Source organism: Puma concolor, chromosome B4, assembly GCF_028749965.1.
Source record: "Puma concolor isolate L17-30 chromosome B4, mPumCon1.1.hap2, whole genome shotgun sequence".
Taxonomy (NCBI): Eukaryota; Metazoa; Chordata; class Mammalia; order Carnivora; family Felidae; genus Puma; species Puma concolor.
This window is the reverse complement of record NC_141673.1, coordinates 64,197,816-64,219,429: the sequence shown is the minus strand read 5'-3', so window position 1 is coordinate 64,219,429 and position 21,614 is coordinate 64,197,816. Positions and strand designations below refer to the sequence as shown.

The window sequence follows — 21,614 nt, the reverse complement described above, 5'->3', positions numbered from 1 at the left end:
GTTGGAAGGCTGGCTGCCTGGAGATGGAGTGATGGAGCCCCTGCCCTGTGGGGTTGTCTGAGGCTTTGGGGGCCAAGTTGGAGCCCCTTAAGGAGAGAGAGGTTATTTTACTCTATCCTCACAATAGCTCTCTTTTCTCTGCCTACGAAGTGCCCTTTTGTGCACATCAGGGCTGAGTGCTGGGCTAAAGCCACCCCCCACCCCAATCCAGGAGTGAGGCATGAGGCTGAGGGGCTGGGTGCTGGCATGTGTCCCCATGGTCCTGAGATGTCCCACACAATGTCAGCTGTTCCTGCTCACACCTCACATCCCCAAGAGCTGTTTGCCTAGGGTGTGTGCCCCCACTTTCTGATGCCCAGCCCAGGAAAATCCTTGGGCTGGCTTGTCAGCTCTCACGGCCCGGGTCTTGCCTCTATTCCCACTCCTGTGTTTCCTGGCTGTGCTGCCTCCAGGGAGTGTCCCTGCTGGCTGGTTATTCCTCACTCACACGGACTCTCCCTCCGTAGGCTTCCACCATGGACAGAGGCCAGCCCTGGCCCCTCTCAGGCATCCCAGCTCCGCCTGCCAGGCCCTGAAGGCACAAGGGATGGTTGAGTGTTGTCTGAGGTCTGTTGGTTCATCCAGATTGGTAAGTGCTCTACTGTTGTCCTTTGTACACCCCTGGGGCCTTCAAGCAGGTAAGGTTGGGGGACAGAGGTGGGTGTGGAGCTGCCCTAAGTGGATGTGGTTTGGGGGATGGAGGGGGAAGCCCTGCAGAGGTGGCGGGTGAGGTTCTGCTCTGCTTGGGAAGATCTGATTTCTTCAGTGATGGGGGCAATGTGGGGGTGGGGAAGGGGGAAGCCTAGCTTTCTCAGCAGGATAGGCTGCGGGGCTCTGGGCCTGGGGGCATGGGCTGGTGTGGGAGGAGAGGGGCAGGGATGTGGGTAGATGGCCGCCGTTGCCAAGGCAACACGTTCTGGTTCCAGGAAGCTGATGGGGTGGGATTGGCCAGCTCAAGGCCAGGCTAGGAGCATGGGGGTTGGGGGGTGGGGCAGGCATGGGGGATGGGAAGCTGGCTTGTTTCTAGGGCATGCACACTGGAATGCACAAAGGGAAGCCTGGGATCATCTCCCCCGCAAAAGGGGATGACCACACCCTTCCTACTATGGCAGGCCTGTATGGCAGGCCTGTGGGGTCTGGTATGGGAAGGTGCTTCTATGAATGGGGAAGATTTTACTGGCAAAGGGCAAGGACAGGCCCTCCGCTATTCACACAGCATCCCCAAGGGGGAAAATCTCAGACTTGTGGCCATGGCCAGAGGGATTCTAGGCCATCTAGTTCACCTCCTCCCCTTATGGATGAAGAAACGGAGTCACGGAGGCGAGAAGCGACTTTTCAAGATCCTATAGTGAGGGCATATAGAGCCAAACTTAGAATCAAGGTCTCCTGGAGTCTGGGCGAGCCCAGAGGTCTGGTTGGCTGGTGGAGGACCTACTTTCCTTGCCTGAGGACACTTCTGGAGAAGGTACAAGCAGATCTAGGGGTGAAGAATGAAGTGTGAGAATGAAATTTCCACCAGGCCTTTCCCTGGGGATCTCAGATACTAGGATGGGGCCAAGGGCACCATGGGCCTGGTTACCATGTTTACTTGGGAGAGCTGAAATTCAGCCTGGCACCCCGGCCAGGGATCTGTGATGCCCTTCTTCCTTCCCCAGAACAGGGGGCTATCTCCAGGTCACAGGCCCCTTCAGGCCTTGAGGGATCCCTGGATGAAGTAGGAGCTGGTTTCATATCTCCCCCAACCCCCCAAACACTGTTACCTCATGTGGAGTTGGTGTTCAGGGCACAGGGAGTCCCACAGAGGTGGCTGCGACAGGGGAGGAGGAGGTGTCCGGCCTGAGCCTGGGTGGAAGGAGGGGAAGCCCTAGGAAGCAGGGCCTCCTGTTCCAGAGGCTGAGCTGGGTGTGCACCTGGCCGTCTACTGGCCGCAGGCTCTGTGCCACCAACCTTGGGCTGGGGGCAGGGAGAGGAATTACTGTAAGTGGGAGAGGCAGGTGTCCCTGGTCAGCCAGGGATCTGGACCGGGGAGGCACGTGAGTGATGATGACAGCAGCGGGCCAGATGGCTTCCCCCAACCCGGCCCCCACCTCTACCGTCAGCTCAGACCGCCTCCTGAGCGCCTGGCCTTCCCGTGGGTACAGAGCGGCCCCCATGGGCAGAATTCCTCGTGTTCACCTTGTTGTCGGGGTGATGGTGGTGACTGGGTGGTGACTGGGTGGAACCCCCATGCCTTATACAATGCCAGGGCCACCCTGAGGGGCTGCCAGCTGGGGCCCCATGAGTGCTAGAGCCGCTGGTCTTGTGACGTGGGCACCTGTCTGCCAGGCCCGGGCATGGGCCCAGGGTCACGCTCACGCCGGGGCTCCCGTCAGCTGACTATTTTGGGCTCTTGCTGACCTGGGCCAAAGTCAGGCTTCAGCCAAGAGGGCCCCGAGGCAGCTCCCTCTGTCCCCAGAGGCCGGCTCTGGTTTCGGCTATATAAACAGAGGAGGACAAGCTGGCTTGGAGACAGCTCCACGTCCTAAGTCCGCTCAGCTGGTGCATAGCCTTGGCCGGGCAGGCCGGGCTGACTGGGCAGTCCCGTCTCATCCCGCAGGGCTCCCTGAGGCCGCCAGGAAGAGCCCCTAACCAACCCCAGGATTCTCGCCTGGTGCAGTTGTCCAGGACCTCTGAGAGTCTAAGCAGATCGTGAAGAGATAGCTGGTGAGTCGTAGGGATGGGGAAACTGAGGCACGGGAGCTGGGCTGTTTGGGTCTCTTTCCATTGTGACGATCTACACTGCGGTTTCTTCGGCCCTGAGAGGAGGGGTGTGAAGGAGGAAGCAAGGGTGGCAGGCCTTCCCGAGGAGTAAGAGTAAAGCTAGACCTGAGTCGTATGGTGGTGGGAGCTGTACTTGGGAGCACGCTGTGACCTGGCACTGGGAGGTGTGGAAATAGACAGGTGCTGCTTCTGTCTCTCTCCTTCCTTGGAGACTTCCAGCATGATCTCAGTCCTCCTGTCCTGTTGACCCAGCCTGGGTGAGGTACTGGTCTGCTCGGGCTGGGGAGGGACGCTGGAGTGAGCTAGGTGTCCATCGGGGAGCCTCGGCATCGGTCCCTGAGTAGGGTCCCCACCTCTTTGCCACAACTGGTTGGGACGGGGGGGGGGGGGGGGCTCGGCTTCCCTCAGCCCTCAGCCCCTGCCCCGCTCTCCTTTCTTGGCCTCCCAGCTGGTCTTGGTGCCTGCGAAGCACGGCTGGAACGAGGTCTGGCAACTGCACCAACCATCTTGCCACAAACACGCTCCCCGGGCCCCGGGCCAGGGGCTGCAGCCCGGCCTGGAAGAAGTGGCAGCTCCTTACGTGGGAGGCTCTTGGGCCTTCCTTCTCAGTTCTCAAAAAAAAAAAAAAAAGAATCCCCCTCCTCCTTTCTGAACGTGAGTCTCTAAATGAATCCAGAGCCTGCGACTAAAAATACTTTAACAATAGGAAAATGCATCAGTCTTTCCGGCTGGGGCTCGTTATCAGAGGGTTTTTATTTTGGAATTTGAAATTTTGCCCAAGGAGGCTGGGTGGAGACCTTGGGCAGGGGCACGAGAATTTGGTGGGTGGTGGTGATGTTCTGCAAGTTGGTGGGAGCCCCTCCAAGGGTGGAGGAGAGGAGCTGGCCAGGAGCTGAGCAGACTGAGGGGCACGGAAGGAGGCTTGGGGAGGGCGCAGATGAGGCGTGGGCCGACCTTTCCCGAAGGCACTCCACGATCTTGTCTGCGTTTTTCCAGCACTGTCTGGCTCTTCTTCCCAAAGTCTGATCTTCTTTTTTTGTGCTGTATGTTAATGCCCCCTAGCCTGAGAAGGAGGTGAGGGTCGAGAAGTCACTGGACTAAAGATAGCCTCTGTGGAGAGAGGCCTGACCTCCTTAACTCACAGGCTTTCCTCCAGAGTATTAGTTGAGCACTTGCTGCATGCAGAGTCTGAAATCTTCCCGGTGCTAGGTGGAGCCCCATCTCTGGGCACACTCTCATTTCCTTTCACTCAGCCGTGGAGGGGGAGAGGTGTGGATGGGGTTACTGTTCTCTAATTCTTGAAGAAGGGGGTGCTGGCTCCCCAGTCCAGCTGAAGACCCTTCTATCTCCTTTCCCTGCCTGCCCCCCCCCCCCCCCCCACGATCCTACTGCAGGTTCCTAGAGTCTAGGCCCTCAGGCAGTGCTCCATTTCACTGTTGTGCTTCTCCCTTCCCCTAATGAACTGAGTTCTCATGGCCCCAGAGCGTGATGTTGTCTACACTGGGCAGATGAAGAACAGTCTTGGAGAGGGCGAAGGACTGGCCCCAGGTGAGACACCAGGCTTGCTGGCTCCTGGTCACAGATGCTTCTGAGAGTCCCTCCATCTTTTGTCCCTGCTGGGGGCTGGGGTGAGAGGTGGCAGACCGTGGCTTACCTGCTCACATCCTTGGCGGGCTCTGTTCAGAGGTAACAACATGCGTGGTTGTGGCAGGGCCTGGGTAAGGGCCGGGAGACCAGACGCCAGGGCCTCACCCTGCACCCCCCAGTTTCCAGAAGCCCCCTGGGGCAGCAGGCACTGCTTCTGTGCCCACGGCACAAATCCCCCTACCCATTGCCAAGGCAGGAAAAGGAAGTGGCTAGGTCAGGGCTGGCAGTAGGTCCTGGGGCTGAGGAGGGGAAGCTCTCGTGGCCACTTCTCAGCGAGAGGAGGCAAACTCACTCCCTCTGCCCACCACTCGGGAAGCGTGTGGAGGTATGTGGGTGGCGATGGTCTTGAAGAAAGTAGGGCAAGCTCCTGCCCTCTGCTGGGGGGGTGGGGAGGGGTGGCACAGCCCAAGGCTGGGGGTGGGGGGCAGTGTGGGAAAGGGGCTGTATACTTCTACTTTTTCCATCCCTGTTTACCCAAACTGACACCAGCCGTCCTGGCCGATGAACGATGGTGGACATCGGCTGCCCGTTTGGGGCCTGCCCTGGGCCGGTTACTATTAAAGATGCATGAAGGCTACCCCCTGCCAAGGTCAGGGAGACAGGGCCTTCCCCTCATGTTCACACACAGGTGAAGGAGGGGGTGAGTCAGCACATAAGTCCCCAGGCCCCATAAGATTTGACTAGGAGGGGCCAGGGCCTAGTGAGTGTTTCAGAAAACCTGCTGGGTGGACAGAAAACACACTGTGTGAAGATCCCTTTCTAATGCTAGACATTGTAACCTCTTCTAACTGTAGCGGTGCCCTGAGTAGTCTGTAGAACAAATATATAATGAGAAGCAGCCACTGTTTCTCTGATTTCAGTAACACACACTTGAATGAACGTGTACTCGGTAAATTGCATCGGCATCTGTGTCCCTGTGAATAAATAAGTCTCTCCCATTTAGGGGTGGTTATTTAAAAAAAAATTTTTTTTTTACATTTATTTATTTTTGAGAGAGAGAGAGACAGAGAGAGAGAGACAGAGCATGAGTAGGGGAGGGGCAGAGAGAGAAGGAGACACAGAATCTGAAGCAGGCTCTAGGCTCCCAGCTGTCAGCGCAGAGCCCGATGCAGGGCTCGAACCCACAAACCGCGAGATCATGACCTGAGCCGAAGTCGGACGCTCAACCGACTGAGTAGGGGTGGTTTTTTTTAAAATAAACTTTTTGGGGCGCCTGGGTGGCGCAGTCGGTTAAGCGTCCGACTTCAGCCAGGTCACGATCTCGCGGTCCGTGAGTTCGAGCCCCGCGTCAGGCTCTGGGCTGATGGCTCAGAGCCTGGAGCCTGTTTCCGATTCTGTGTCTCCCTCTCTCTCTGCCCCTCCCCGTTCATGCTCTGTCTCTCTCTGTCCCAAAAATAAATAAACGTTGAAAAAAAAATTTTTTTTAAATAAACTTTTTGTTTTTGAAAATGTACATGCAGAAAAGTGCACAAATCATGGGTGTGAAACCTTGAGAGTATGTAGTTTGATGACTTTTCCACAGCAAACAGACCTGCGTGATTGTTGTGAGATTGGGAGCCGGACTTCATCCAGTCCCACCAAAGACACCCCCCACCCCCCCACCCCCGCCCATAGGAACTGCTGTTTTCAGTTTACAGGCTGTGTGTGTGTGTGTGTGTGTGTGTGTGTGTGTGTGTGTGTGTGCGCACGCGCACGCGCACCTGGTTCTGTGGTGTACTTAGAACAATCAAGGTCCAAAGCCACAGTCTTCGCAGTTCAGAGTCAAAGGCGGTGGGTCCATCCCCAAACTGGGAGTTCCTGGACTTGCATTTGAGTCTTGCCCCCCCAACTTCCATTTCCTCGTTTATAAAATTTGGGTCACAATTCAAACTTGGACAGTTGAGTGGAGGGTTTAGTGGAGGAATCCACGTGAAGTGCCGTGGACCGAGGTCTGACCCTTGGTTGGTACTCCCCATGACTCCCTCGACCTATGAGAAGGTGCTTAGCATTAAGAGTCAGGCAGGGGGAGGGCAATGGCCAGAAGTCTTGGGGGACGAGCAGGATCAGAGCAGTAGGGAGGAAGAGGGGCACTATGCCCACTGAGTGGTGGGAAGTTTAGCCTGAGGTCCTTTATGGGAGCAGTGGAGAGTGGTGGTGGTGGGTAATGAGGGCAGATTGGTGGGCTGAGCCAGGCCATGCTGTGAGAGCCCCGTGCGGACTGTTGTCTCATTCCCAACATGACCTCTTCTCTCCCTGCGCTTCCTGTGTTGTTATCGTGGTCCTGCTTTACCTTCTGGTCCTCGCCTGTAGTTTTGGATATCTCTCCCGTCATTACCTCCTTCATCGTTACCCCTCCCCCTCCCATCCCACCCCTTCTCCCATAAGGGGCTGCTCACTCTGACCTTGCTCTTGGGGACTGGATTTGGGGATCCCTTGGGAGCCTGGGACCAGCTTATGCTCTAGGCCTCCCAAAGTCTGCATGAAGTATGCCTTTCCCCAGAGTTCCACCTTAGATTCTACCCTCCTCAGAGCCCCAGGATACCCTCCCTGGAGGGCCTCTGGCCAGCAGGGATAAGGTCTGGGGTCCCCAAGCCCCTCTTCCCTCTCCCCTGTGCCTTAAGCTTGATGCTCCACATGGGTGCCTGAATGGGTGGCCCTGGCTGTGTTCCCACAGAGGGACTCTGCCTTTGTCTCCTTATTTACTTACTTTCAGTGCTTAGTAGACTCAGACCCCCTGGCATCCTTGCCTCCACACGCGTGGCCAAATGGCGGCTGCGGTTGTCTTCCCCTCCATTATTGGGACCTCGGGGAAGTGGGGCCTGGGCTGCAGGCACACATCTGGAGGCTAAATGATGAGATTTGGAGATGTAGTCCAGGGCCTGGGGCAGCTCCTCACCACACTCAGTTCCCTGAGGCTCCTGGGTGGACTGATCCCTACCCCCCCCAGGGTAGGGATGGGTCTGTGTTGCGTTTCACAAATGGAAAGTGGTGGGGAGGACAGGGAGGTGCCAGGGCTCAAGGCTGGCTCAGCTTGCAGAGGACTGGTAAGGCTGGGCTTGAGCACAGATTGGTCAAGCTGCAGCTAATACACCTGTTTAGGTGAACATTGACTTGGCTAATCATCTTTTGCTAACATTAAAATTGTTTTTTTTTTTAATTTTTTTTAACGTTTACTTATGATTGAGAGACAGAGACAGGGCACGAGCGTGGGAGAGGCAGAGAGAGGGAGACACAGAATCTGAAGCAGACTCCAGGCTCTGAGCTGTTAGCACAGAACCCGATGTGGGGCTCAAACTCACAAACCACGAGATCATGACCTGAGCCAAAACCAGTCGCTCAACTGACTGAGCTTCCCAGGTGCCCCAAATTGTTTTTAGTTTTTGAGGAAGGCCCTGTTGGGGTGGAGGGAGGCATTCCAGGTTGGGGTGACAGGCTAGGTGGCAAGCCAGCCCTTGATGTGCCTGGGACTGGCTTCACCAACCCAAACTTGCCGTGCACTTCTGAGCAAGGTGCAGCTCCTCTGGGAACTCTTGGGTCCTAATCTGTAAAATGGGAGGATGTGAATTATATTAGCAGTTTTAAAGCCCCCCCCCCCCACTTTTTCCTGTGGAATCTCTTTTTTCCAAGCAAACCCTATGCAAGAGCCCAACACAAAGGAACACAAAACTTTGGCTTGAGGTGGGATGGGGATCTTGTATGGGTCCCCTTGCATTACTCTACCCACGCTTCACCTTCACCCGGGTGGCCTTGAAGGGTCTCTGGAAGATGGTTTGGGGAAAACCAGAGCTCTCTGAAGACTGGTCCACATTGAGATTATATGCTGAGGTGGGGGAGCTACGGCAGGTTGTGACCGGATCACTGAATGAGATCTGTGTTGCATGAAGACTACTCCACTGGTGAGCAGGAGGATTTGGGAAGAGGAGACAAGCTGGTTAAGGGGCAGTTTCCTTATTGGGTGTGGGCAAGGAGAAGCAGAGGTCACTGGCCTCACTCAGCTGGTCTGCTGTCTTCCTGCACCAGTGAGGCTGGGCTGCGTGTGGTTGGAGTAGAAACAGGGGATCCAAGCGATGTCCCAAAATAGAATTTCAAGAAAAAATGAGAAGTTGCATGTGGGGCATCAGGAGCAGAGATGGGGTGGTAGGCCCGGAGTACAGCGACGACGAGCTCCGTCTGCAACGGGTAAAGTTTGAAATGCTGGCAGGACCTTTGAGTGGGCAGAAGTGGGGGCAGGGGACAAGGGTGTGGGAAATCCGAGATGGGAGGTGAGGAACAGGAAGTGGCTCAAGGGTAGGGGAAGTGCTGTAGGATGACCAGATGAGGTGAGAGTTGGGCTGCCCCAGCAGGCTAAGGCTAAGGCGCAGTGAAAGTGTTAGCAGAAACCCTTCAAACTGACTTACAGGGGAGAAGGGGGCTGGCTGGCTGGCTGGGACCCAAGTGTTGGTGGGGGCATTTCTCCTCCTTGTAAACGTTAGGCCTACTTCCCCTCTCTCTGACCTAGCAGGTGCAGGCCTCCCCAGGTCTGGGGTAGAATGGGGGTGGAAGGGTGACAGCCAGACCAGAGAAGTCTCCGGTGGCTGCTGCAGCGTGGTCTGTGTCCAGATACAGCCCTGGCAGTCCCTTCCTGCTCGGTGGGGCAGGTCAGAGCTGCTCTCTCTACAGGTGCTGGAGGTGAGGTGGGAGTCATGGACAGGGGAGGTCGTGGAAAAATCCCCTAGAGATGCTATCAGAGGTCCCGGGTTCCACCCCAGTGTGTCACCACCTCGCCGTGTGACCTTGAGCAAGTGCCATTATTTCTCTGAGCTTGTTTATTTATAAAATGGGGAAGAGTCGCCACAAATTTGACAAGATTTCTCAGGCTCCACCCGGTTCTGAAATTCGGTAATTTCCCAACTATAGTGCACCCACTCTGCAAGGGACTGGGAAGGGGACTGGTGAGAAATCAAGTTCAGCGTGTGGAGCGGAGCCTATCAGCCCATTTTGGGCCTGGCGAACCCCTGCCCTTGGAAGGTACTTTGCATGGGAGAGTAGGGGGCGGAAATAAGCGGTGGGCTCTGATGACCCTGGGCCAAACTCTCGCCATCGACCCTGCTGGGGAAGACGGGTCAAGTGCACTTGGCTGTGCCTTGGGCTTCAGTGGGGGCGCAGGTTGCCCGGGGTGGGTTCCTTAGTTGCCTGCTCCAGCAGCCCAGTTGCGGCAGTGGGTGCCCACCTCCCCACCCCCCGCCTCAGGCGTCCAGGAAGGGCTGGGAGAGTGCAAAGGCGGAGCCGGGTGTGGAGGGAGCCGGAGGGAGCGGGCGCGGCCGTGGCTCCCCGGGGCAGCCGGAGGCTGAGGACAGCCTAGTCCGGGGAAGCCCTGCGGCTGAGGCTCTAGAGCGCCCCCTTCTCGGGCTCTGGCCCTCTGGGCCGGTTATTTCGGACCTGGGGGACCCGGGTCGGGTCCTGGGTCCGGCGGGGGGAGCCTCGGGAGTCCGCGAGCAGCTATTTTTAGCCGGCCCGGCGGGCGCGAGGGGGCTATTTATAGATCAAACAATCCGCGCTCCCTGCGTCAATGGAACCCCGCGTGCGTCACGCGCGCAGACATTCCAGGCCCCCTCTCGCCCCGCCCCCTCGGGCTCCCCGTCCCGCGCCTCCCCCTGGCCGCCTCCCGCCGGAACCGCGCCGCCCCCCGCGCCCTTGTATGGCCATAGCTCGCCGGGCCGCGTGCGTCAGTGGCGCCCCCGCCCCTCTCCGTGCGTCACGGAGCACTTAAGAGGAGGGTCGGGCCGGGCCGGGGAGCCCCAGTGGCAGAGACTGCGGAACTTGGGGGAGTGTGCAGGACCGCGGGAGCGCACGAGGGACCAGACTGCGACTCGGGGTGCCGGTCCCGGGCAGGGGGAGCAGGAGCCAGCCGGGTAGGTGCCCCCGCGAGGAGCGTGCATCTCAGCAGCGCTCTCTGCTTTGGTTATTAGGGGTGTTGCATGAAGGAGATGGGCGTACGCGCGGGCAGAAAGGATGTTGTAGGGTCAGCATGCAGGAGGGCGGGTGTAGGGTGCAACTCTGACGTGGAAGGGGGCCGGTTGGAATGGGATGAGGACCCGGGTCGGACTTCAGTCTGCTGGGCCGGGGGTGGGGGTGGGGGTTGGGGGGGGAGTGTCCGTGCAAGGTGGAAGGTGGAAACCGCAGGGGGTTAGAGTCGGGGCCAGGAGTGGGGACTTGTTTAGTAGGAGGCTGGCTGTAGTTCAGCCTCCAGGGTGTCCAAGTGGCAAAGTACGCCCTGGACTGGGGTGCTGATGGAGTCTCAGTACAGTAGAGGAAAAGATACGCAGAGCTTTAACTGCTGGGATCCATCCAACTCCTGTCAGGATTGGATTTCTAAAAGGGTCTTCTTCCTCCCGCTTGTTCGCCTCCTTCCCTATTCCCTTAGTTGTTTTCTTAACACTGTAGAGGCCATGGCTTCGTTTGCCAGGGTCCCCAGCCCGAAGTTGCTGCCTGAACTGTGTCAGGAGACTTCTGGATTGCTGAAGGAAATGGCCAGGATTGGTGGCTGAACTGCGGAGGGGTACTGCTTGTGTTGGACTAAACGAGTCTTCCTAGGGGCAGGATATCTGGAAGTACAGGGAAGATTGTTTTAGCTGTAGCTTGGAGCGTGTGTGTGTGTGTGTGTGTGTGTGTGTGTGTGTGTGTGTGAGTGAGGGGGGGTGGGGTGGGGGGGAGATGTGGAAACATTGGTCCTTGGGGATCCTGTGTGGGAGTTGCTAACGTTGGAATCTCTGGTGTGGTACCTGAAGGATACCCCCCCTACTCACCGTCCTAGCCTCACATGCTGATCACATCTGTACCCCCCTCCCCCAGTCCCTGTTGGATCATACAGGTAGGGTGCAGCCTGTAGCTTGTTCAGCATAACAGGTGCAAACCACATTGTTGCCAGGACCTGCCTGAAGCCGGATTCTCCCTGCTCCCTCCTTCAACCCCGCCTCTTCCTCCTCCCTGTGGGACTGCTTCCCCGCCTCCCCCCTGAGGCTAGATGTAGGTCCATATCTGGTGCAGTTAAGTACCTGCACAAAGGGGGGGGGGGTTATAGGTTGGTGGGGGTTGATCCGGATGTGGGACGTCCAGGTGGAGAAACAGGATTTGAATAAGGCTGGAACGCCCAGCCCCGTGTGGCTGCCACCCTAAACCCATCCCTACCTAGACTGTCCTAGTGCAGGGAGACGTGGCCACCCTCATATCCTGCAGGTGCTATATGTGCATGTGGATGCGCACCGCTGGGTGGGCGGTGCCAGAGCTCCAAGAGGCTTCGGTGCCAGGGCTGGCTGTGGGAGTGACAGGCCAGGGGTGGAGCTGCCCTGTCCAGGGCCCATGGAGGTGGGGGGAAAGGCTATAACCAGAGGACCCCCTGGGCTCCTGGCCAGGAAGTGGTGCCAGCCTTTGCCCCCCTCACTGTTTCCTTGATTGTGGCACTCTCTGTTCCAGTTTGCTTTCGTACCCACCCTAACGGGGTGGGCCGGAGCTGTGCAGACCCCAGGCATGGATGTGGGGTGGCAAACTGCCCCAGAGCCTTCTCTGTGTTAGTCTGCAAACTTACAGATTCCCCCTACGTGGTGCCATCTCTGCTCCTTCAGGCTTCTCAGGAGTGAGGGTGTAGCCCTCTTTGCCTGAGCTCCTGGGTTCGTCAGGGCATAGACATCCCTTAGTTGAGGGACTCAGGCAAGGACGGACTGTCTTCCCTCTGCCCGCCGACAGCCTCCTTCTCTTCCTTGTAAAGCCACCTCAAGTCTGCTGGGCTCCGAGTGTTCTCTTATAAAAATAACAAGGGGAAATGCTTTGGGGATAGCAGAAAAATTCTTCTTAGGGACTGTCCCTTCTCCTGGAAGTCCAGGGGGGCTGTTCTCTCCTCCCTCCTATCCCCACTGGGCCTCCCGCTAGCATTTGGCCTTTAAAGGTCTGGAGCCCGGTTACTTGATCCCCCAGGGAGTGGGGAACTGGGTGAGGAGGTCTGGGCTCCCTTCCTTTATGCTTTTGAGAGCATCCCAGGCAGCGCAGAGCGGGCGCCCATCCCCAGATGGCAGGACTGGGGTGCGCGTGGGAGCTGCAGCCTTTGTTCAATGTGTAGGGTGGGGGCAGGGATGGGGGGACAGGCTCATGGCTGCTTAGGCCTCTTTCTTAGGCAGCTGGGCCTTCATTCCTAGCTCCTCTTCCATTTTGAGGATGTCCTTCCCAGGCACTGTGCGGGGAGGAGGAGAGGGGGTTTTGCAAAGGCTGGGCCGTGCCTGGGAATATTCCCAGAAGTGCCAGGTTAGGGAAACAACATCTCTGCACCCAGAGAATGGGCTAAGTAAGGCTTTGCCTGTCTGCCTCTCCTCCCCACCCTTCTCCCAGCCCCCACCCATGCCTTACCCGATGCGGGAGGGCAGGGGGCTGGAGGAACACAGCCTCCCCCTGTTCCAGCAGAGAAATGCTGGCTGGGTGCCTTCCCTAGGGTTCCCAGGCTGCCTGGGGTGTGGCTGGCTTTCCAACTGAGCCCACTCTTGCTGGGCCACTGCCCGGGGACTTTGTGACATGGGGGTTGAGATGGTACTCCAGCCGGGGACCAGGATTCCTGGGTTCTGTGGTGGCCCATGGTGCCAGCGCCTCAGTGTCCTGTGTCTGGCCGGGATTCCTGCCACCTGGCTGCTTAGAGACCTACACTTATTTAGAGGTCAGGCTTCCGACTTCCTTCACTGACTCTCACCTCCTCAATCTTGGTCTCCCCCCACTTCAGAGATGCCCTGTATCCAAGCCCAATATGGGACACCAGCACCGAGCCCAGGATCCCGTGACCACCTGGCAAGCGACCCCCTGACCCCCGAGCTCAGCAAGCCCACCATGGACCTGGCCAGCCCTGAGGCAGCCCCCACTGCCCCCACTGCCCTGCCTAGCTTCAGCACCTTCATGGATGGCTACACAGGAGAGTTTGATACCTTCCTCTACCAGCTGCCGGGAACAGCCCAGCCATGTTCCTCGGCCTCCTCTTCGGCCTCCTCCACATCCTCATCCTCGGCCACCTCCCCTGCCTCTGCTTCTTTCAAGTTTGAGGACTTCCAGGTGTACGGCTGCTATCCTGGCCCGTTGAGCGCCCCCCTGGATGAGACCCTGTCTTCCAGTGGCTCCGACTACTATGGCAGCCCCTGCTCAGCACCGTCACCGTCCACGCCCAGCTTCCAGCCGCCCCAGCTGTCTCCCTGGGATGGCTCATTCGGCCCCTTCTCACCCAGCCAGACGTATGAAGGCCTGCGGGCATGGACAGAGCAGCTGCCCAAGGCTTCTGGGCACCCCCAGCCACCAGCCTTCTTTTCCTTCAGCCCCCCCGCCGGCCCCAGCCCCAGCCTTGTCCAAAGTCCCTTGAAGCTATTCCCCACACAGGCCCCCTGCCAGCTGGGGGAGAGAGAGAGTTATTCCATGTCGGCGGCTTTCCCAGGCCTGGCGCCCACTTCTCCACACCTGGATGGCCCAGGGATGCTGGATGTACCTGTGCCCTCTGCCAAGGCCCGGAGCGGGGCTCCAGGTGGAAGCGAGGGCCGCTGTGCCGTGTGTGGGGACAATGCTTCGTGCCAGCATTATGGTGTCCGCACCTGCGAGGGCTGCAAGGGCTTCTTCAAGGTACTGGGCTGCCCCTGGGTGCAGCTTTTTATGGGAAGTGGGCGAGGCTGGTCTCTCTTCCCAGTAGGCTCTGTGCGGTAGCCTCCCTGGGGTTCTCTTCCCAACCCATTCTGCCCTTCAGGAAGGGGTCTGATCTGCAGGTGGGCCGCCCTCCTGGGGACCCACAGATGGCCGGGGGCTGGGACCTTCGTGCACCATTGGGGCTGCCTGTGGAGGGGTGAAGGGACGGTGAGATATGGGCGAGGGTGCAGGCTGCAGGGGTGCCCCCAGGAGGGCATGTACTAATGGCCAGCCTCTGGTTTCCTCTGCCTGTCCTCTCCCAACTCAAGGTCTTAGTGGGACGGGGGCCCCAGGCACTCATGTTCTTGGCGTGAGATAAAAGGATCTGGGAAGAGGGCTTGATGCTTGAGGGCTGGGGGCGGACTGGGGAACAGGCTGTGTGTTTGTCCCAGCTCTGGGTGCCTGCTCAGCTTCCCGTCCCCACCCCCCCATCCCTCCTCCACTCTCTCTTGTCTGCCCCAGGGAGGCACATTTACATGTACAGGTACCTGGGCTACCTGGGAGCCCCAAACCCCTGGCCCCTAATCTTGTGTCCTGGGGGGGGGGTCCTTAGGCAAAAACCTCTCCCAGTGTCCCCAAGATTTTCTTCTTCCTGTCCGCCCCCCCACCCCCCCTGCCATCTCTCCCTCCCCTGCCACCCAAATGTTAGAAAAATAGCTGTGAACAGAGAGTGCTTTTGTCTGATGGCAGCAGGATCTGGACGGTCCCCTCCCCTGGTCTCCCCCCCCCCCCCTTCACCCCGCCCGGCTCTGACAGCCTGTTCCGTGTTGCCCCCCCATCCAGCGCACAGTGCAGAAAAACGCCAAGTACATCTGCCTGGCTAACAAGGACTGCCCTGTGGACAAGAGGCGGCGAAACCGCTGCCAGTTCTGCCGCTTCCAGAAGTGCCTGGCCGTAGGCATGGTGAAGGAAGGTGGGTGGCTGGGATGGGCTTGTGGGAGAGAGAGGCAGGCCTGAGTGGGGTGGGGCAGACAGAGTGTCCCCAGACATCTGTCCTGGCGGGCCCCCACAGATGGCTTATCTCCACTGCACCTCGGGTCCACCTGCCTGGCTCATGGAGGGGTGCTCTCTGTAGGGTCTCAGGGGCTCTAGGTCCTTAGACTCCAGGGTACTTCCCAGCATGACATGCACAGCTTGGGCTGAGAGTCCCTTCCCTGGACCCCTTCCTCCCTTCCTCAGCCCTCCCCGTTTCTCTGCAGTTGTCCGGACAGACAGCCTGAAGGGACGGCGGGGGCGGCTCCCTTCAAAGCCCAAGCAGCCCCCAGATGCCTCTCCTGCCAATCTCCTCACCTCCCTGGTCAGGGCGCACCTGGACTCGGGGCCCAGCACGGCCAAACTGGATTACTCCAAGGTGAGCCCCGCCCACTCCACATTCAGTGGCTTTGTGAACACCGCATAAGGCCCCTCCCCAGTTGGACGTACTGAAAAAAGAGGAGCCCCTTTTGGGCTGACCAGATGGAAAAATGTACCCCCTCGGGTGGGCGGCCAATTAAGAAAAAAATGTTCTCCTTCCAGCAGCCTCAGCCCTGGGTTAACATGGGAGGATTGGCGAGTAGGACCACGGGCAGAATCGCAGTTCCTCCCTCGCCCCCGGGATCTGGCTGTCATCCGAGTGCGTGACATGGCCGTGTGTGGTTGTGGCCCCAGTGCGGGGCCCTTCGTGGGGTGCTGACCCCACCGGACCACCCTCAGTTCCAGGAGCTGGTGCTGCCCCACTTTGGGAAGGAAGATGCTGGGGATGTGCAGCAATTCTATGACCTGCTTTCGAGTTCCCTGGAGGTTATCCGCAAGTGGGCCGAGAAGATCCCCGGCTTTGCTGAGCTGTCCCCGGGCGACCAGGACCTGCTGCTGGAGTCAGCCTTCCTGGAACTCTTCATCCTCCGCCTGGCCTACCGGTGAGTTGCCGTTGCCCCCTCAGCTCCTTCTCTGCTGCCCTGTCCTCAAGCGCCCCTTGACCAACGTCTGCGTCCCTGCCCACCAGGTCCAAGCCTGCCGAGGGGAAACTCATCTTCTGCTCAGGCCTGGTGCTGCACCGGCTCCAGTGTGCCCCTGGCTTTGGCGACTGGATCGACAGCATCCTGGCCTTCTCTCGGTCCCTGCACGGCTTGGTGGTCGACGTCCCTGCCTTCGCCTGCCTCTCTGCACTCGTCCTCATCACGGGTGAGTGGCCAGCGGGGAGCTGGAGTGGGCTTGAGGGCCTGGCCCTGGGTGGGCTGGCATCTGGCACTTGGTGGGCCCCCACATGGTGAAGTGAGGGGACCTAGATGCAGAGAGGGGCAAGCATTTGCTCAGAGTGACCCAGCTGGTGGGCGGCAGAGCCGGGGTTCGGGCCCCGCTGTGCCCAAGGCAGAGCCCAAGGCAGTCTGTGAACTAATCCCATACTACCCAAGATGCAGACTCGTGTAGGTCATCGTGTATGGCCTAGGGTTCTGGTTTGTTTTTAAAATCTTCCTGAATGATGTCACGTGCAGGAAGGCACGCAAATGACATACTTTCACGCACCAAGCACACTCACGTAAACGTTACCTAGATCAGGGAGCAGACGTGGTCACTACCCAAGGGGTCTTGGGTCCCCTGTGGTCATCTGCTCCCCTGAGGGTAACTACTACCCTGGTTTCTATCAGCATAGATTAAGTGTGCTTGTTGTCTGCTTTGTGTAAGTATGGTTATTCGGGATGGATGTTTTGGAGTTAAATGTGGAGGTCTTCAGATCTCTTTTCTTACTTTTTAAAGCACCAGTCTGCCCCCATCCCCCTTTGCGCTTAAATTTCACAGGGGGCCCAGCCATATAGGACAGAATCCAAGGCACTTTGGGCTGAAGGGGTGGTGGTTTTGAAACCAGCTTTCCCTGGAGGTGGCCTCTAAAACGTAGTGCTCAATTCCAGGGCTTCTTGGAACCGTCTGGCGGGGGGCAAAAAAAGCTACTGGCCTCGTCTGAAAATCCGGTTAGGGTTTTATTTCGTTTTTGTGACCTTGGGCAAGTCATTTAACCTCTCTGGGCCTCAGTTTGTCATTTGGAAGATGAGGATAATGAGTATTCCTGAGGCTACCACTAGACTTCCAATGGGGCTCGCGCGTGAACTTGCTTTTGCAAGGTGCCAGCAGAGTGTGGGGGATGGTCAGTGGCGACAGGTCTAGAGCAGGGGGCAAGTGGGGGAGGCCGGGGCTCGGGGCAGGGCTCTGCGCCTTGGATGGACAGCTAATCCCTAAGCCTTCGCCTTCCTCGCAGACCGGCACGGGCTGCAGGAGCCCCGGCGGGTGGAGGAACTTCAGAACCGCATTGCCAGCTGCCTGAAGGAGCACGTCTCGGCCGTGGCGGGCGAGCCCCAGCCAGCCAGCTGCCTGTCACGCCTGCTGGGCAAGCTGCCCGAGCTTCGGACCCTGTGCACCCAGGGCCTGCAACGCATCTTCTACCTCAAGCTGGAGGACCTGGTGCCCCCTCCACCTATCGTCGACAAGATCTTTATGGACACGCTGCCCTTCTGACCCCAGCCCAGGAACACGCGTGCACCGTGTGTGCACCCTCCTACGCCACCCCACGTGCCTTTAGCCCACGGACCCTCGGAGCACCCCCACCCTGGCCTGGCCTTGAGCTGCAGACTGGTCAGCCTCCCCACTCGCTCTGGGTGGTTGGCAGGGAGCTGATGCCCTGGGGGAGGGGGATGCACTCACGGGGGTGACCCCTACTATTTGTCTTACCCCCTAGCCCAGCCCCGGCCTTCATGTTTTTGTAAGATAAACCGTTTTTAACACACACCGCTGTGCTGTAAATAAGCCGAATGCTGCTGTAAATACAGGAAGGAAGAGGCTGCGTTGGGAGAGGGGGTTCGGGAGGGAGCGGCGGCCCCCACCAGCCTGGGCGAGCCCTCTCCCGCCTCCTTGCACCTGCTCTCTCTCCTCGCCCTCTTTTCCACATGTACAGAAACTTACTCTAGGAAGAAGACAAATGACAGATTCTGACATTTATATTTGTGTATTTTCCTGGATTTATAGTATGTGACTTTTCTGATTAATATATTTAATATATTGAATAAAAAATAGACATGTAGCTGAAACTGGGACCCCGTCTGTCTCTCTGACGTCCTCCCTGACACCACACGTGCCCTGTAATTACTTAAGAGACAGAAGTGACTGGATAAATCTCGGACGTTATCCACCTGAGCTAACAGGCCTCAGTTTACTCTTTTGTAAGACACAGATAATGATGGCACCTGCTTCTTGGGATGGTGACACAAAGCACTCAGACTGGTTTGGGAGGTGTGGAAAGCCTGTGATGAGCCCATGTGGAGGGGGCCTGTGGTGGAGTCTGACTGGCTGAGGGGAGGGAGCACGGCTCTGGCTGTCAGTTCCTCACCCGGGGCGTGGTCTCTGATTTGGCTTCTATGTGTGTAAAACAGGATGAGGGGCAGAGCCAACCTCATGTTGCTGCTGGGGCTACAGGAGCGTGGGTGGGGGGCTGGGTACAGGGCAGCCTGGGATGCCGTTAGCTGTTGTGAGTACAAGATGTTGTTTTCCCTCTGTGTTTTTGACATTTCTCCGACCCAGCCTAGTGCCCTAGCAAGAAGATCCAGGTTGCTGGTGGCCCTTGCCCTGTTGGTAAGAAGAGGGTTCCTATCTGTGCCCAAGTGCCCCTATGAGGTCCTCCCAACTCCCAAGCTCATCAGTTGCTTAGAGCTGGCCTAAAATGAAGATTCCTAGGAGCTTTTTTTTTTTTTTTAAGTTTTTAAAATGTGCATTTATTTATTTTTGAGAGAGCCCAAGCAGGGGAGAGGCAGAGAAAGAGAGGGAGACACAGAATCTGAAGCAGGCTCCAGGCTCCGAGCCATCAGCACAAAGCCTGACTCAGGGCCTGAACTCACAAACCATGAGATCATGACTTGAGCCGAAGTTGGTCGCCTGACTGAGCCACCCAGGGGCTCCCAGATTCCTAGGATCTATGTCATAAATTCAGATTTGGTGAGGGGTAGGGCCTACAAATCTACACTTTCACTAAGCAGCCACGGTGCTTGTGATGCAAGTGGTCTCAGGGCCACTTTTTTGAGAAACATGAACCTAGATCAACCCCAACCTGAGGCCCAAGGTTGCTGGCAGCGTCTAGCCCCCTTCACTGAGCTCAGTCTAGCTGCATTGATTCCTTCTCGAGGACTTGGCAAGAGACCTGAAAGCAATGCCCCTTACACCTGTTTCTCACAACACTTGCCCCGGGACTCTTGACTCTCCACCTTGGGGCCCCTGGCTGGATAGAAGTCATACAAAATAGGGCTTTTCTTCCAAAGCTAGAATCAGGTGCCTTTCCCAGTGCTCTAGCCATAGCCTGCAGGTTCCCCAAGAAGCCTTCAACCACATGCTCTCACTTGGGATCCAGGAAGACAGTCTAACCCCAGGCCTTCTGAAGAGTCCACATGTGGTTGGGGTGGGGAGCCCTTGGCTCTGTGCATGGTGACCACCACCTCCAACAGTGGGTGGACTTCTGGAAGCATGTGTTCCTAGTGCCCCGCGCCCGAGTCCCTGAGTGAGCCTTTGTTAAAGCACAGCACTTCACAAGGTGCGGGGTGGGGGTTCAGTTTCAGTGAGGAGATCTGATTTTATTCTTAGCCCTGCCTCCAACTCCATGCTGCTCTCTGAAAAGCCCCTCTTCCTCCCCGAGCCTTGGTTTTCCCGTTTGCGCAGTGGGAAGGTGGGTCGGGCAGTACTCTGGTTGGGAGCAGAGCTTGCTGGGAAATCTCCCACCAGTTGTGGGACTGAACTGACTCTTCTCCCTTTGGGTCACTCTCTTCTATATCCCTGACTGTAGCAAAGATAGATGTGGAGCACAAGGCAGGCCCTGGGAGGAAGGCAAAAGGGCCACTTAGGTGCTTGAACACCGGCAGGGGTTGGGCAGGGGGCGGGCAATGGAGAATCTTGGTCTGTATAGATATCTAAGCCCCAAAGTGAAAATAGCTACCCCGTACAATGTTCCATCACCCACTAAGTTCTTTTCATATGATATTTGTTGTTTCTAGCCCTCACTACCACCCTATGAGGGCAGCAAAGTTCTACAGAGCAAGGAGCCTGGAACCGGACTGCCTGGCTTTAAATCTTGGCTCCAGCTCTTCCTAGCTGTAGAATTTTGGATAAGTTACTTAACCTTTCTGTGCCTTAGTACCTTCAGCTATAAAGGGGGAAGTAATTGTATCTATTTCATAAAGTTACTATAACGATCACAGCAAAGCATGCATGCAAAGTGTTTCAAACAGTGCCTGGTGTGAAGCAAACACCCAAGAAATGATAGCTGCTGCTTTTACAAAAGAGGAGGAAAGGAAATGACTTTGCCAAGGTCACTTGGCTTCGAAGTGGCTGAGCAGGGTGTGTCTAACTACCTAACCGCTAACCCGCTAACCCGCTAGGTCTCCCTGCCCAGGGCCTTGTAAATGAAGACACTCCATCAGGGACGGTGGCTTCTTTCCAGCGCTCGGGGATTGGGGTGCACGGTGGGAGGCTGATTTCTCCAGCCCCGCCCTGCCCCACCCTGCCCCGCCCAAGGGCTGGAGCCTGGAGGCAGGCCCTTTCTTTCCACTGAGCAACTGGAAGAACTGGCCTCCGAGTCTTGCTAGGGGCTGGGAGGGCAAACAAGGGGGCATTGAGCCTGGTGGGGCCTCACAATGGCTGCTCTGTCCCAGCTAGCCGGGGGCTGGGCCCATTTCCGACGGGGACAATAGTCAAAAGGCAGTGACGCTGGCAGGGCCTGGAATCCCAGGCGGGATTTTCCGAGGCCTCAAAGCCTGCCGTTTGTCCTCACATGGAGACCCAGGAAGCCTGCCTCCCTGTCTCCCCCCACCCCACCCACGCTGGGCCCTGTGCCCAGAGGCCCTGGCCCCCTCCCCAGCCCTGAAGTGCCATTGTGACTGGGGTTGGGTGGCTCTGAGGTCTAGGATCTGAGTGGGTGCTCTATACCCCAGAGTCTGTGCCTAACGACCCTCCTCTGGGGCCTGGAATGGAGGAAACTGCTTCATCCCTGGGCTCTGGTCACCAGGACTTGGTTATGGAGGGAGATGGCAAAACATTGGCCTCAAGGAAGCTGAGAAGCTTCTGAAGGTCACGGGCAACCACCCTGTGCTCCAGGCGTATTATGCCACATGGTCAGCTCCGAGTGTCCAGTGTGCCAAGCTGTGAGGTAGCTGTTGTGCGGCCGTGGAGGGGAGCCTGTGAGAGCCCATCAGAGGTGGGAGGCCACGTGTGGTGGCTGGACAGTCAGCAGGTTGTTAGTGATGTCCTTTCACAGACCTGAGGCAGCTGTGTTAGGCATGTCCCTCTGTACTAGCCAGGCCTAGGGATCCCCAGGGAGTTTTAGCTTAAATCTCAACTAGCCCCAGCCCCCACCAGAGTCTCTGATGCCAGTGGAGACCCCAGAACCACTGGGCCTCCTCAGAAGATAAGGCTAATGGGGTGAGCTTCTGTGACTCCACCTTCCAGCCCTGTCCAGGCCTGGCCTTCCTTGCAGCGTCCCCACTGCCCCCCTCCCCGGTCCTCCC

At 57.7% G+C, this 21,614-nt stretch overlaps 1 protein-coding gene across 4 annotated transcripts; it reads left to right on the top strand.

The window, feature by feature from the left end:
- Window positions 1-506: 506 nt before the first annotated feature.
- NR4A1 (nuclear receptor subfamily 4 group A member 1) lies at window positions 507-18,158 on the top strand. 4 transcript variants are annotated; one of them, XM_086713314.1, is made up of 7 exons: window positions 507-628; window positions 13,166-14,043; window positions 14,887-15,016; window positions 15,303-15,454; window positions 15,796-15,998; window positions 16,085-16,263; window positions 17,333-18,158. In XM_086713314.1, the coding sequence occupies exons 2-7, from the start codon at window positions 13,168-13,170 to the stop codon at window positions 17,587-17,589; spliced, it is 1,797 nt and encodes a 598-aa protein (XP_086569440.1). In that variant the 5' UTR covers window positions 507-628; window positions 13,166-13,167; the 3' UTR covers window positions 17,590-18,158. The 4 variants fall into 4 exon arrangements, with proteins under 4 accessions (XP_086569440.1, XP_086569439.1, XP_086569441.1 ...); XM_086713313.1 differs by lacking the exon at window positions 507-628 and adding an exon at window positions 1,093-2,742; XM_086713315.1 differs by lacking the exon at window positions 507-628 and adding an exon at window positions 6,094-9,432.
- The last annotated feature ends 3,456 nt before the right edge of the window (window positions 18,159-21,614 follow it).

What these genes read in the sequence shown, in the direction of transcription:
- NR4A1 (XM_086713314.1), top strand. Translation starts at nt 13,168, where the DNA reads ATGCCCTGTATCCAAGCCCAATATGGGACACCAGCACCGAGCCCAGGA. An exon ending in CCAAACTGGATTACTCCAAG is followed by an intron (nt 15,455 to 15,795) that starts GTGAGCCCCGCC and finishes GACCACCCTCAG; the next exon opens with TTCCAGGAGCTGGTGCTGCC. An exon ending in TGCACTCGTCCTCATCACGG is followed by an intron (nt 16,264 to 17,332) that starts GTGAGTGGCCAG and finishes CCTTCCTCGCAG; the next exon opens with ACCGGCACGGGCTGCAGGAG.